The 16,288-nt window shown below is 40.7% G+C and overlaps 2 protein-coding genes across 9 annotated transcripts in view; one reads left to right on the forward strand and one right to left on the reverse strand.

The window, feature by feature from the left end:
• The window catches only part of plppr2b (phospholipid phosphatase related 2b), a 48,037-nt gene that overhangs the window by 29,230 nt on the left and 2,519 nt on the right, over positions 1-16,288 (reverse strand). For 4 of the 5 annotated variants that reach the window (XM_020084311.2, XM_020084312.2, XM_020084310.2 and 1 more), the window contains one exon: positions 7,530-7,646. In XM_020084311.2, coding sequence (XP_019939870.1) covers positions 7,530-7,646 — 117 coding nt within the window. Of the gene's footprint in view, positions 1-7,529; positions 7,647-11,759; positions 12,337-16,288 lie in introns of those variants that run through there. The other variant, XM_020084313.2, reaches the window with a different exon arrangement.
• Positions 12,543-16,288, forward strand: part of palm3 (paralemmin 3) — a 44,033-nt gene continuing 40,287 nt past the window's right edge. For 3 of the 4 annotated variants that reach the window (XM_069530962.1, XM_069530960.1, XM_069530963.1), the window contains exon 1: positions 12,830-12,926. In XM_069530962.1, coding sequence (XP_069387063.1) covers positions 12,845-12,926 — 82 coding nt within the window. In that variant the 5' untranslated portion in view covers positions 12,830-12,844. Of the gene's footprint in view, positions 12,577-12,788; positions 12,927-16,288 lie in introns of those variants that run through there. The other variant, XM_069530961.1, reaches the window with a different exon arrangement.

Raw genomic sequence — 16,288 nt, forward strand, 5'->3', positions numbered from 1 at the left:
TCTAACTTGATCTGCATGTCTTTGGACTGTGGGAGAAAAACCCACGTAAACATGAGGAGAACATGGAGACTCCAGACAGAAAGACCCCGACAGAACCAGGATCTGTAGTCCATACTTCTTATTTTCTTTCCCTCCAATATAAAAGAACATTTCAAACGAAATAAAGATGATTGGATCTTTTTAATGGTTTTGCAGCAGCGGCCCGGAAATTATTTCGCTAACAAGTTTGACTTCAACTTTATCAGTCCCTCTGCCAATTTCATAAACTGTTAATTAATATTTTGATTTCTGTTCTGGTGAAATCCAAACATTTCTCCGACCTCATTCACAGCATCATGCAGCATTACCAGCAGAGAGGATGAGTCTCCTTTCTCAATCCTATAATTGCATGCATGTAGCCGAGGAGGAAGCAAGAGCGAGGGGACATGATTACATCTTACGTAAGAAATAATATTTTAGAGCCTTACTCGGGCATGGATCTTATATTTCTATTTTTGCTGAGGCACTGTGGCCGCAGCACTGAATCCTATGCAACATTCGCAAATGACATGGACATACAGTATAGTGCGATATATACAGGGTCTCTCATCTATCCCTCCCCCCCTAAAGTGATAACAGGTGGGAAGCAGCCAGCTAACAAGTGTTTCAAACATCCATCCAGAGAGCTGAGAACTCCCACAGCAGCAGAGAGACAGGCAGGCAGGTGCTATTCATGGAGTCTTCGAGATAATGAGGGAAAAACTATTGAGAGGATAATATGAAAGTGAGCTGCTAAAGTGTGTGTGTGTGTGTGTGTGTGTGTGTGTGTGTGTGTGAGTGAGAGAGAGAGAGAGAGAGAGACAGATTTTTGAGGGTTACATCTTGGCTTTAGGGTTCAGAATACAATAAGATAAGGATTAAGATAAAAATAAGGTTGGTAATCTTGGAAAGCAGGCTACACTTTGAAAATATGTAGCCGATACATTCCCTCCATCAGCCCTCCCATCAAAGCTGCACCCCAAAACACATGCACGTGCACTGACTGACAACTGCGAGAAGCCGACTTTGCCTCACCTCGCTAGCTAACTTCTGACTACTGTATCTGCTTCAGCGATGACCTCTCGGCCAGCATGGGCAGGGTGCATGCAGGCAGGCAGTTGGGTTAGTGACAGACAGGTACGCTAGCCAATTAATTAATTTGCTCCGACTGAGTGACTGAATGATTACTCGTGTTTATTACAGTCCTGAGACGGCCACAGATATTGCTTTTTTTCTTTTTATTCATGGGAAATGGGGCATGAAGATGATTTCAACAAAAAAGATCAAAAGTGTTTTGGAAGCAACAGACCCAACCTTTAAGATTAAGGTTAGGATAAGGAATAAGGAAACAGGCCGCTTTTTGAAGGTGATGACTTGGTTTCAGGTTTCAGGTTACAATAGGGCAATGGGTACGCGTGTGTGTGTGTGTGTTTGTGTGTGTGTGTGTGTGTGTGTGTGTGTGTGTGTGTGTGTATGAATAGTAAATCTGTATTGCACTTTTCAAGTCTTTGTGACCACTAAAATAAGCATTATACGACTCACATTCACACATATTTATACACACATGCAGCACTTGTCTACCACACTCACTTGATTAATGGATGACCCTCTCTACCTAATGCCCCTGAACATATAGGCCTATTTGTGTGTGTGTGTGTGTGCATTTTGAGAATGGATGGGTCATAACAATAACTTGTTTTTACAGTGCTAATAAAGAGGTAAAAGAGAATTTTACTATCACTTGTATATTAGGAGACAAGTTAAATGTGAGATGTATGAGAGGTTGAGCTGATTTTATATTAAAAGAATAATTTATATCCGTAAAGTAAAGCTGAAGCTACTATGAATAGGGGCACTACAGGAGAAACCAAGAGTACAGTTAGTTGAGTCTTGGTCTTGGCACAAGTACAACTGTTTGGAACGAAACATATTTAGAAAAAGAGTAAACACACAAAACTTGCATAGCCTGGAGGTAGAGGATACACTGAGGCAGTGTCAAACCCAGCAGGGAATATGGATGAAGTAAGCGCATGCAGGGAGGAAGATGCTTTGTTGTCGGGAACTGTGGGCCTGATGCATTTAGGATGCTGTTCATTATTGAAGAGAACTATGGCATGCCGCTTTCACACCGAAATCAAAGGCAGTGAAAGTTTCCAGAGGCCGCACGCACGCACGCACGCACGCACGCACGCACGCACACACGCACACACACACACACACGCACACACACACACACACAGCAAAACATCAACAAGCAGGGTAATTTCTTCATGAAGTCAATGCACTTGGCAGCAGAATCAAGCACTGACAGGCCCTATGATCAGCACTCAGACAGGTGAAACAAAACAGAAGACGTTGTCTGGAACCATTAGCATCAACCCTGCCTCCTAAAGGTTTCTATCATTATGCAAAACATGAACTAATAGTGTAACAGCCTTTTTTTTTCTGTTCAGTGGCAACGTTCTTCCAAAGCAAAAGAAAAACTATATGTGCATCACACACTAACACTAAATCAGTCATTATGTTAAAGTGAAAACCTTTTGTCACGTTTTCTTAAAGTGATCTTGTCAAAGCATCATCACTTTTGACATTTTGAATGTTTAACCATGCCTACTCCATACTAGAGGTTACTAATTTAAACTACGTGGAAGACCGCAGACGTAACAACAACCGATGTTACAGATTTTTAATAATTTAATCGTGAAAATCCAATCACCTTGCAGACACAAACAATTGGCCTTTAAACCCTGGGGAAACAAGTCTTGTTTACGCTGTAGGCTGCCATGTTTCAGCTCTAAACACAAGTACGCAACATCCAGTTGGTGACACTTCCTGGTTCAGCTCGCTTTCACTGGCTATTGCAGATTTTAGCTCACTCGCCCAATTGCTGTTCCTTTCATACTACATACTATCAAAATCAAACATGTCGGATATTTATGATTTAAAATCAGGGAGACTATGCAATTATGTATGTAAATCACTACAGGATAATTTGGGCAGATAGTCTGCTCAGATCTGCCTCAATTCGGTAACGCCCCCGCAATTGCTGGGAGAGCTTAATCAGACCTGACCCGTTTATTCTGGAGTTTGCAACAGGCATAACCTTAAGAGAATACTCCACTGATTTAGCACTGTGGTTTAATGTTGTCAGACTCACCACAAACATCAAAACTAATGAAGCAGAACTACAGATCATCATTTTAATTTTCAAGCATTGTTCTTGCCGAAACCTGGCACTGGCATTACCCACAGACCAAACAACTGACAACAGTTCGTTCCGATTTCACAAATCAGACCATTTTTTATGTTGTTATGCTTGTACCAGCTACCTAACCCTCAAGCACAAAGGAAGAGCAGAGGTCAAGTAAACCACAACTTCAAATTCTTTTCATTTCAAATGTGTCGTCTTTCAGATACAAACATTCTTGAGTACAACCCTCCTGCCTTGGTAAGGTATGTATGTATCACCAGCTTTACATCCATATATCCACAGTAGTTTAACATTTCTTTTATATTATGAAAATGAGCAATGACTCAACAATATACTGTATGAATGATTCTCTTTAGCTCAATAAAACCAAAAACGTAGTTGGGGCAGGATTACATTTGTCACAAAACTCATTTGCTGTTGCAAATTAGACAATAACCTACATATCTGCAGATTTTTTTTACATGAGACAAGAAGCAGCAGCACGTAGCAGGCACAAATTAGGGCATCTGCAGGGAAGCGACGAAATGAGAGATGTGAACAGACATGAAACAACACCTTAGAGTATCACTGGATGCAGCACTGGCCATAGACCTGACATATTATGTGGTCTGATGCTCAGCAGTCTTTACTTTCGAGTAGTTGCCGGGCCACCGGAGGACGCAGCCAACGATGTGTGAGGAAGAAGCAAAGAAGAGGAAGATACTGAGCCGGCAGTCGAGGCTGAACAGCAGAGCCTGGGTGCAAATTATAGTGGCACCATGAATTTAGTCACTACAGTAAATCTGCCAAAAGTTAACAGTAATTATTATCACATCTCACTATGGTTACAACTGATACCATGCTACTATTTGTGGGTACTATAACTACTTGCATGCTCAGCGATATCCACTCAAAGAGTCCACTTGTAGTCGCTCTGAGTACTTTGTAACTCAGCTCCAGTACAGATTTTCACAGTAGGACTGCCTCGCCTAGATCACAGCCACTCACATCCCTTCTCCCACCCACCAGTGTCTGAACTGAGTCAGGAATAAGTTGTATCAAAATGACTTTTTAAAGAGGCCCCTTTGAAGCAGAGCCTCTGTTAGGCCCCAGACCAGTCTCTTGTGTGGCTCACGAGAGAGAGGAGCATAAGAAACAGGGCGACAGACTCAGAGAGAGAGAGAAAAAAAAGAAACACTGCTTTTGCTGCTTTTTATTACACTGCCCTTATCCCGCACTGCTTAAGATGAAATCGTATGAAATCACTCTTGAATTTTAATCTTCTTGTAAGAAGAAAATGCTGACGAGAAAAAGACAGAGGGAAGAAACATGGAAAGTGTGAACAGAGAGAAGTAGAGATTCATTATTAGATTCATTCAAGTTAGAGATGCTAGACAAGTATGGAAATAAAAAAGAAAGGGAACAACTGGCCGACAGTGAGACTGAGCAGAGAAAAAAAAGTCCATAGCCGTGCAGATAAAGGAAAAGAAACAAAGAGAGCGGCAGTAAGTGAGAGACGGAGGTTTAAATTGTGAGGAGAAAAAGAGTGAAACAGAGAGGGAATCATCAACAAGATCACAAGATAAAAAGAGGAATAAGACTGGATGTTTGAACTGAAAAATAAATGGCTAATGAGATGCTAATGTAACAACAAAGGGGGGAGTGCCCTCCGGGGGAGCTATGCTACAGCAAGCTGCTTCAGTAAGAACACAGCAGAGGGGGCAGAGGCATTTAAAAATGCCCTTTATTAAGCTTTACCGCAAAGCACACAGATTCATTCAGGTGGGTATGTAGTAATTAAAGCCAAACCATTATTCTCATTATTACACCTCTGGTTGTGCTGGAGAAAATAAAAACAATAGGCTCAATATAGGCCCCGGCAGAAGGGGGTGATTAAGTTGACAGAATGAGAAGACTCTGCCTCCCCAGGCTCAAATCGTGTTCACGTTACTTTTCAGTCTGTGACATGAGGGGAGCATGAGGACACGGTCTGCTCAGGGCAACGTCTATTTAACCCTGAGAAGGAATGTGTAAGAGATGAACGAAAACAAGAGGAGGAAGAAAAGGAAATGGCATGAAGATGGAGAGAATCGTGAGGAGAATGGAGGTCTTCGATACAGATATTTTGAGGGGGAGGAGGAGAGGAAGCTTTTCAACTAAAGGGGGAATAATGGAGAGATCTGTGTTGCAAAAGATATCTCTACACGAGGGAATAAGCGCTGGAGAGGAGTGATGTGGAGGATCTGTACGAAAGGAGTGACTGGGCAGTACTCAAGAGACTGTCAAAGAGAATACTGGAAGAGGGGAGGAGCACCACTGACGGATACAAGCCTAGAGATATAATAGACGCACTGTATGAAAAAATTAGATAGTGGAGAAATCATTATAACAAGTCCTCCAGAGGATGTTGAGAATGAGCCAGTACCAAAGCACAATGAAAGGAAGTAAAAGCAGAAGCCATAAGACCCTTGCATAGAACCTGAAGGGAGAGTGGAGATATTTGTGGTATGAGGAGATGCAGTGGTAACAGAGGTGTGTCGATGGGTATTGTTATGTAGAAACTATGTTGGATTCATGTGTTGGATGCAGATGAAAATGCTGTGGTATGATCTCAAGAGCATGCTGTGAAATGAGCAAGCACAAAGAAAGAAAGGAGAGCAACGGTGAAGAGACTCCTTCAGTAGATGAAGTTAGTTGCTCCTGCAGGTGAGCTAAATAAAGATGTAGTTTGCTAAAGATAGTTTCCGATAAACTTTTTGTGTTCGAGCTACTTTTTTACAAGATCTGTGTTTGCTTAAGTTTGTCTCAGCCGGTTTAAGGAAAGGAAAACTTCAACAATTAGCCTTAGCTCTCTTGTTGCCTGTGGGCTTTTACCTCTGTTGAAAAACCTGAACTTCTGATTGTCTTTAGCTGTTTTCAGACATCACCTTGAAAATGTCTGGAAAATTGGGTCTGGACATTTTCCAGAGTTTGCCTTTCAGATATGAGGAATGTAACAAGAGAGCATGAAGAACGGAGGATGTGATGAATACATTTTGCTCCAGAAATCATTGATTTTGTTTACTGCACGGACCTTATCATTTCCAAGTTGACATCTTCTGTGGCATCTTCAATAGGTATGGCACCTTTTTTTTTATCCTGAGATATTTGTATTCTTTTGATCTTTTTCAGTTCTTCATTCGTTAGAAACGCACCCACTTGCATGTTGTCATGCTGTTTTGTCACATGGGCTCACTGGGACATTGTGTGGACATTTCAGTGGTGCTTGAAGGATAAGTTATGGGGAATGTCCGCAGCAGCTGACATTTACGTTCTCACATGCTGCTTTTCTCTCAACAATTTCCACTCATCTATAACTTTAATATTTCAAACCATATGCAACAACACATTTTTAACTAGACTCAAAAGCAAAGATTAGTATTATTATTTCAAAAGAATTGCGCCAATTCACCTTGTTCTGCTATAGTTGCTGTAGCTCTGGCGACCTGCAGGTTTGGAGCGTGTTAGAAGTGGCACAGGCTAATTGGGTTTCCGTTCTTAATTAGGCCAATTAATTAGGAAATCTGGCAGAGGCCGTGAGCGCTCCATCAGGTCATTTAGGGATTACAGGGAAGAGAGAAGTCATGGGAAGACTAGAAGAGTAAAGAGGAAAGTAATCGAGGAGGTAATGAGCAAAAAGGTCACTCGGGAGGAGCCTTTGAGTTAGAATACCTATAGCGTTGGATCCTTCACTGAATCTTATCAAGAGATTCACTGAATGAGGGTAATTACACAAATGTGATAATTTGATCAAATCAATCACTTTTTCTGGGAGTCAGTGAATTGAAAACAGAGCCAGCTAATTCATGCAGTTTGCCCAACTGACATCCTTTGTTGTTAATCTGCCATGAGAAACGTTTAAAATCCATGGAAGAACGTGATCCCGCAGAAATGGAAGAAAAGAGGAGGGAGAACATTCACAGGCAGAAGACCGGAAAATGCGCTTTCATGCGTCCATCATTTTGCTCTGTGTGACTCCAGCTTCACACAGGTTTCAAAAACGTCCAACACCTGCGGAGTAAACAGCTTGCTCTTCAAATCTGTCCATGATATTAGCACAAGATGACATTTCTGACTCTAGATTCCTTATGAAGTTGAGACAAATATGTCAGATATGATGACAGATGTTGCCGTTAGCGTGAAGGTCATAGCTAAGAAAAGAAAGGAGCAACAGTCTTTGAATACGCTTCCATTTTTCAGGTCAGATCAGGCTCAAATAATCATATGTGAGTCAGTTGTGCTGTATATTGTTCCCTTTTATGAAGAATGTCTAAACACTCACCTCCACTAAGAGGAAGCAGGGCACGATGTAGGTGCTGGTCTTCTGCTGGCCTTGGTCTCCATCAGGGACGTTCCTCATCATCGCCCTCCTCTGTGCTGATAGCTGGCTGTCAATCATCTGTGGGGTGAAAGGTCATTGTACAGCTTCAGTCTATTAGATCTGATGTATTTGTGTCAGACATATATATTTGGTGTGGAGGTTTGCTGACCCTAGGAGAACGGTCTGGGTGATTTTTGATGCGTGCTAATGAATAAGAAATAAAGCTGAGACAACTGATCCCAAGTCAGACTGTAACTTTGGCCTCAGATAATGAAGAGACAGACACTTGACTGACACTTCAATTTAGTCACTTTGTTAGAGTCAACTTTCTGAATAGAATGAGTCACTAAGCACTGTTCTGAGTTCCAGGCGATACTACAGTGTAAACAGTGGTCTATTTAGATTCAGTGTCAGAGTTAATCTTAGAGGAGTATTCATAGTCAAAAGATTCACAGCAAACTGTGTTTTTGTACCTGAAAATGAAGTATCTGCGAGTTTTAGTCACTTGGCTTAAAATATTGTGTAGGTTGATTAAACTAAATTAAAACCTCAGTGAAGCCCAAACACACGTGTTCTGATATAGAAATATGTTGCATGGCAGAATTGGTTTTAAACTCCATGTGCCCAACAGTGATGCTGCTCCAACCTCTCTATGAATAAGAAATGCATTCACATTGAAATTAACTTCCAGTCCCAACATTCAAGCCAAGTAATGCATTCAACTTTATGTCAAGGTTGGACATCTCACCCTGACTTAAATAAAGAATTCACTTCAATTTAACTGTGGTGGAATGTACAATTACTCAGGCACTGAACAAGTGCAGTTTAGAGGTTCTTAACTTAACATGAGTATTTCCATGGTATGCCATTTTACTGTCTACTCCACAATCTGGAAATATTGCACTTTTTAATCCACTAAAATCTGATGGCTGTTGTTAAATTTAGTTTATTATAAGATTAGTTTGCTGATTCAGATAATCGATACAAAATACAATAAACTAATACACTATGTTCTATAAATTAATTTATAATTCACGTATGTAATGATAATCATAGACATCATACTCAGTATCTAACTGTGGTGTTGCTCATTTTATTATAGTGAAAGATCTGAATACTTATTTTACCACTGCAGTATGAGTGCAAATTTTTCTTTTACAAATACTTTGTTTTAATTGACTAAATATGTACCACACCTCAGCCGTAGCAATACAAAGATATTGTAGTAATAAATAATTAAAAAAGACATTGCAAGTGTACATTAAAAACCACAATTTAATGAATAATTTCAATCAGGTTGAGTCTCTGTATGAGAGAGAAAACAACTCTTCTATCAATAGATCAGCTTCCGGATGTGCAGAATTTCACCAACGTGGCACCCTATGTGAAATCAAACCTTGCCGGTGAACAATAGAGACACAGTGTCCCATTAAGATCTTCAGTCATTGGGAGTGCACTTTACACCTGGAGTTCATAATGTGCCATCCGTCCACTAAAAAAAACAGGAACCCTGAAAAGAGCTGATGGCCCCGTGCTTCATGTTGTCAGTTTTACCAATAATCATGTCTGAGCACAAAGAGGGAGTCATTTCATTATCTATCATCAGAAAAAGAACTGCACTTAATGCACACATCATCTTCCTCAATCATATGTCCACAAAGATGTTTTCTGCATGATACTAAAAATGCACATACACAGTACAGTACACCATGTACAAACACACACACATCGGTACAGGGAGGCAATCTAAAAAGGGGGGGGAAATGAGGTTGAAAGGAGGAGAAGTAGAGTGGAAACAGAGGAGCGATGATCAAAAACAAAAGCCTGACAGAAAGAGATAAGAGGGAGGCAAAGTCATGATGCAGACGATCAGAGACTCGTCAGAAGTAAATAGGGTGGTGGTGAAAGGCAGCAGACTCAGCAGTGGGAAATAATAGTGATTGGGGGAATAACAGGTAGAAGTTGAAGGGGAAAAACAACTCCAGTCCCAAAAGTGGGAAAAGAAGGAAACAGGGGAGGAGATGGTGAGGAAAGGTAAAGCAGGGAAGACAGTTTATTGGATGCTATGGGATCGCTGACAAATAATGTATGATCAACTTTTGGAGTTTAGAGGTGCCTTTAGGGGGTTCAAATATATGAAGCCTCTTTCAATCAACCAGCAAATGCAAACATTTAAAATTTGATGTTATCAATCACAAAGCAAAAGCCCTCAGCAATCTGCAGTATAATTTTATTCATTCAAATATCAATGGGATTTCCTCTCAGATATCGAGCACACCCCCTCATCTCCTTGATAACAATTATCTCTTGACTTTATGGCTGAAGGCGAATCTCGGCTGCCTTGTCAGCCCCTTCCTTAATCAATGGTCATTATTGGGGAGAGAGGAGGAAGCTACTATGCAAGGTTGGAATGCGTCCATGCATTCACAGTGCACCTAAACTATAAACAATATCATAAAATGCTAAATTCGACAGAAGAAACCTTGATGGGGACGAAATATGTAATGATTTAATGGATACGTTCTTTTTATAATAAAAATTAAAGGAGTAAGGAAAAAGTGAATGATTAATTCCTGTTTACAGAAACATAATAAATACACCATTTTATTATCCATAATAAAGAAATAAAGTGTATTTTTGCATTTAAGGAGAAATGGAAAATATTCCTATTAAATAGTGTTGAAACACGGCAGTGTACGCACTAGTAGCTAAACCATTGAAGTAATAAAACTCCTAGAAACCTGACTTCACATAAATCTTCTCTCATCTGTAACAGTTTAATCAAAAAGGATATTTTAGCTCATACATGCATGTTATCGAGGATTATCAGACCTCCGAACCAGAAATAAGCTGGGACTCAAAAAACTGATATTTATCTAATCATTTCAGAAATCTGTTTGTGGCTCGATCTTCACACTTCACACTTGCCATGCTTATTGTTAAGGGCCCAAGGAAGTGTAGAATTGAATTTGATGTGATTATTTGGACACATGATACGTTCTACATTAAAAAGTTGGACAATCTTTCAACCAGAGCATTTGTGGACTGAGTCCAGCAGTTGGTCTTTGAACCTGAGGCTCAATTGCTGCAGGTCACGCAATCAGCATCACCAGAGGCCAAACAAACAGCCCATTGTGAACAGGCAGGTTAAGAACAGGTGTTGTCCTTTTAAAATAAATTATATTAATATCAATTATCTGGCAGTGCACAAGTCTCACATTAAGATTTCTGGACTGTGTAATGTTAAGCTCAAAGACATGGACACGCACACACAGAAAGGTGCAGGCTACATTCAGTGTGTTTAAGAGTGTTAATTATTCATATTGTGGCTCATACACCCAGTTTTCACCCTTCTTCTTCACTACCACCAGTCTGCCTCATGGGAAACACTATCCCACTATAATGTAATCTCACCATCCCAATGAAATATCAACTCACATACAAGCAAGCCACAGCAGAAACGTTCAGGTTTTTGAAATGGCATTAATTTATACTAAAGAAGAGTAAAGAGGTTGAGCAAAAGGCAGTGGAAGATAAAATAATTGTATTTATACATAAATACACAGATGAAATGTTGTTGTATTTACAGTATTTGGGTCCTCTTTTATGCACCCATCTTCAAAAGCAGTGAAAAGCATCGGGCATAAGGCTGGCGTGACTGATCGTCTCTTATGTTGCTGTCCATGTCGTTCACTATGATGTGCATCCTTAACGCTCGCACTAGCACCACGGCAAACAAAAGACCCACTCACTATCTTGTGGGTGCAGACACACACACACACAAACTCACAGGTGCACACACATTTACTGATTGCAATATTCATTACATGTCAACTCAGATGACAGTCCAACAAGTGGTGCTGTGTGTGGTGTGTGTGTGTGTGTGTGTGTGTGTGTGTGTGTGTGTGTGTGTGGGTGTGCGTGTGTGTGTTTGTGAGTGTGTGTGTGTGTGTCTGAGACAGAGGCAGGGGGTTCAATTCCTGCTGTGCTGCACCTCAGGTTTGACAATGTGGGTCATAGAGATGCACAATCACACTCTTGCACATTATCTCTCTCTCTCACACACAAACACTCTCACTCAGACTCACACACACTCTCACACACACACCCGCACACACACACATTCAGGATCAATCTATTTCCCAGCAACCAGAATAAAAAGCAGGCCAGTTGACATTAAAAAGCTCTCACCTTAAATCTTTTGTTTGTTACAAGCAGTGACCACTGCCTCCTCCAAGTCTCCGTCTCTAGGAGGATCTGCACCTGCAGCCTTCTCCCATTCTGTGTTTTTGTTGTGGTCTCAGCTGCGCTTCTCTCTTTTACCCCCTCCCGTCTATTTCAAAGCAAAAACCACCTCTCACTTCCGCCGCTCCGCCACTGAGAAGTCCTCGGCTCTGAGTGTGAACAGAAAGAGATAGAGAGCTTGCCCGCAGCCAGGCACCCAGCCTCCAGCCAGCCTAGTCTAAATCTGTCTGCACTCTGCCGCTAGGTCGCTAAGCTAAATATGATGATCTTCAACAGCACTTCAGGGCTAATTAGTCAAGTGAGGGGATCCACTGGGTTGGTGAGGGAGGCTTCTCAGCGTAGTTGCCGGTGGATACGAGGAGAGGAAGAGAGAGAAAAAAGAGTGTGTATGTGTGTGTGGATGGATGTATGCCTGCGTGTAAAAGAAAAAAGAAGGAAACGCAAAGAGGAGGATGAAAAAACAGAGAGTGGGAAGAGGGAATAAGAGAATGAAACAGCAGGAGCGGAGACTGAAGGCAGAAAAGAGCCAGAGAGAGAGAGAGAGAGAGAGAGAGAGAGGGGGGGGGGGGGGAGAGAGAGAGAGAGAGAGTAGGAGGGATTGTGTGTGTGTGAGGCAGTGGCTAATATGGTCGACACTGTGCACTTTTGTACCCCAGTACACCAATTTGATACATGGGCTCTGTGAATGTGAGTTCACAGGTGTGTGTGTGTGTGTGTGTGTTCAAGTTTCTGTACTAAGCTTGGATGGACAACCTGAGCTCAGGTGAGCAGAAACCACAACTTGGGACAGTAGACAGTGGGTTAATGATGCACTGGTAAGAAGTGGGACGCATCCTGCATGTGGACCTATGTGGGTCAGAAGCCCTCAGATGTGAGCTCACCACCCTTTGTGTGTGTGTGTGTGTGTGTGTGTGTGTGTGTGTACTGGCATAATGGTTTTGGTTTTTGTTTTAACAAATGATCTGCCTCCCTCAGGGCTAAAACAGGGACAGTCTCTGTATGATTCTCTGCACATATATGTGTGTGATTTGATGCACACTGCTACATGTCCAGACAAGCTGCAGAGGCAAAGGTGGACTGCTGGACAAATCCCCCTCAGGCACGACAGCACAGGTCTGTATTGCTGTGGAGTTTAGCCAGCAGTTATTTGCCTTTGCTTTTGCACTGTGTGTGAACCTCATTCAAATTCAAAGAACATTTTAAAGGAGACATATGCTTTTTCTGTTTTTTGTTAGTATTATAGGTTTTTGTGAATGGAAAAGGTCTGCAAAGTTAAAAAGCCCAAAGTCTACAATGAAGGGAGCTCCTCTCCCCCATGAGAAAACAATTAAGCTCCTAAAACAACTCGTCAGTTGTATGACCAATACTTCTGGGGTTTCATAACATCATGCAACATCACAATGCCCCACTTTTGCATAGTGGATAGTCTTACATTTCCTCTAACAAAGCCAGGTAAAGTAAAAATAAAGGAGCTGCAACCTAGTGTTTCAGACTGCAGCAAAGGACAGTTTGAGGACAGTGATGCTTTTTCTGAATATGAGAGAATGCAAGTATTTTCAAGCAATAACCCAAATTAAAACAAGGAACCTGAAAATGACCCTAATATGTCTCTAAACTTTGTTTAGCTTAGTTTAGAACAAAACCTCAGGGGGACAAAACATGGCCAACTCTGTCTAAGGGTAACGGAATTTAAAGCTCAATGACTCCCATGTTACTATGTTTCACTGGTTAAAGTCACCTCCCAAAGTCTCTGAATCCCCTACATGATAACATATGGTTTTACTTTGGCTTAAACAAATAACATACAATATGGTTCCGAGGTGCTGGAAGTTTGGATTTTGTTGCATTTGGATGAAGTCTGTTTCCTTCCATTTCAAGCTTAATGTTTATCTTACCTGCATGAGAGCTGTATCAACCCTCTCATCTAACTCTTGGTGAGAACGAAAATACATTTCAAACTATGCCTTCAACATTTTAGGAAAGTAAATATTATCATCTCTTATATTAAAAACAAAGATGTATAAGATCTTGAAGTCCAGTTTGAGTAGAAAAATGATGATAAAATGTCAGAGTGTAAGAGAAATTTAATCTCTGGAGAATAAAGAGGACAAAGACAGGGGTATTGCATCCCTCTTGCCAATGTTGAATAACCTCTCTTTTACTAACAGAAAACTTTTTAGTCAGATGTATAAGAAACGGCATGATAAAAGCTTTCGCTGCACTCAAACAAATCACTCACAATGGTGACCACTCTCAGTAAAGTGTCTTTTTTTCTGAGAGCAATGGATAAAATCACGTGGTGTCGCAGATGTCATAGTTCCCATGGAAACTCTCTCTGGATTCATAGAGTTAAATGACAAGCAGGGGAGGCGAAAATATACGCAGAAATACACACACCTTCAAAAGTGCACATACAATTGGCATGACACAAGTGCTACTCAAAAATGGCGTTGAATTCCCAAACTTAAGTGACACCCGTCTTACAAGCTCTGACACACTTGATATAACCAGCCTGACTCAGTGTTGTCTGAGAATATAAACTCAAACTGTAAAACTCATGTTATTAAATGACATGATGGCATTCTGACCAAAAGCATAACAAAATTGATATAAACCATTTGATATTAGAACGGCAGTTTGAGGCCAAAACACCCCTCTCCCTCTTCTGCTTTATTTATTTTCATTACCATCATTATCACTAGCATTTCAATTAACTTAAATAAGTCCATAAAAGCCATTCCTTATTGTATGACTAATGTAAAAGAATAAGCAAAAAAGGACATTTTTCACATGATATTAAGGTTTTTATGTAACCTGGTAGCAACAAGGACATAGAGTATAGTTCTGTGACTATATTAATATCTGTCTTTTGCAGCCTCCCAGAGGACATCTATATTATCCGCCCCATCACTTTAACTCATAGTCTGCCAGTGTGCTCTGCAGCAGCTCTTCTGTGACAGTTGATGTCTTTAGGTATACCTGCCTGGTCATATAGCTGTGTGTAATATGATGTAAGGGATGAAACAACACAGGTAGAAAGTCAAGGGCGAAATGAGGAAAGTAAGACACTGCAGGAATCGAAATAGATCAAGTACACAGCGATGAGCATGTGGTCTACAAACAGACACACACAAGCACAGCCATGCTTGTGGGTATGGAAAAACATGCACACACAGGCTGCACTGCTATAGTGGAATGCCTATACAAATCATTATCTCTAAAGTTAACCATGAACAATTCATGGTTAACTCTATCCTTAACCTATTTACAGTTCCCTTTAAACCCCTAACCTTAACCAGTGCATCAGAAATTACCTTTTAATTTATTAGGATCGAGTTTTGGTCCCTATGAGGTCCACTGGGCCTGACAAGATCAGAGTTTATGCTGGAAAAGGTCTGAAAGAGGTAACAAAAATGAGCACACTTTGTTTTAGTCCATATGTGGAATCTAAAAATATTGGTATTGGATGCGGAAAGAAAACATTTATGGGTTTTATAGAATCACTCAATATTGGCATTCTTGTGCAGCAATAGATATGCAAGCCTCTTTCCGATACACAACCATAGAGATACTGTTAAGTATTCACATGAAGTATTTTGACTCTCACTTATCTGGCACCAATGTGGCTATGAGGCTAGACAGTCTGTCCTTCATGACTTTTTGTCCACAAGTATCTTCCTTGGTAATGATTTCCCAGACATTTTTACTCCCAAAGCTGTTTTAAAATAACCTGTATCTCATGTGATAAAATACCAAATAACACACATAAAAGAAACCATTCATATCCCCTTTTTACATGTGTTTTGTGTGCATGGGAACACAAAAACACATAGACAAATGGGGCTCTTTCTACAGTATGCTACACAAGCACATACAAACAAGCGCGCAGTCAAACAAAGAGCAGCGTTTAGAAGGTGCTGGCACTCGTACGCATGAACACACAGGCACAAAATCACAAGCACTCAGTATTGTTAAAGAAATGTTGCCATGCTAACAAATACCTCTGCTCCAAAATACACACACACAAAAGACAGAGAGACCATTTTTTCCATCCACAGCCATGTGATACGAGCCTGTGTGCTCGTACTATCTGGCTGTTCATGTGAAGACTCTGTCTTGTCTTGGGGAATGAGAAGTAGGCCGAGGTGGTAGATGTGCTCATTTCATACACTATCACTGTGGATCACAGCCAAGGACTTTCTTGCTTCAAATTACCATGCTAGGGAATTTCAGCCATAAAGAATTAATCAGACTTTTAGCAAAATGGGATTATAAAGAAGCTACAGCACAGGTCAGCTACACTGTAATTTATGAGGCTAAAAAACTGACCATCTCTAAAGATGTTGTCACGCTAGTGCTTCAGGGGTTCATACCCTAGATTTGGGCACATTTAAAAAGCAATTAACTTTGATAAAATGAGTATATTGAAGTATAAATGAAATATGAGTAAGATATAATAAAATGTACATAAAAAT

This window comes from Paralichthys olivaceus, chromosome 8 (assembly GCF_024713975.1).
Source record: "Paralichthys olivaceus isolate ysfri-2021 chromosome 8, ASM2471397v2, whole genome shotgun sequence".
Taxonomy (NCBI): Eukaryota; Metazoa; Chordata; class Actinopteri; order Pleuronectiformes; family Paralichthyidae; genus Paralichthys; species Paralichthys olivaceus.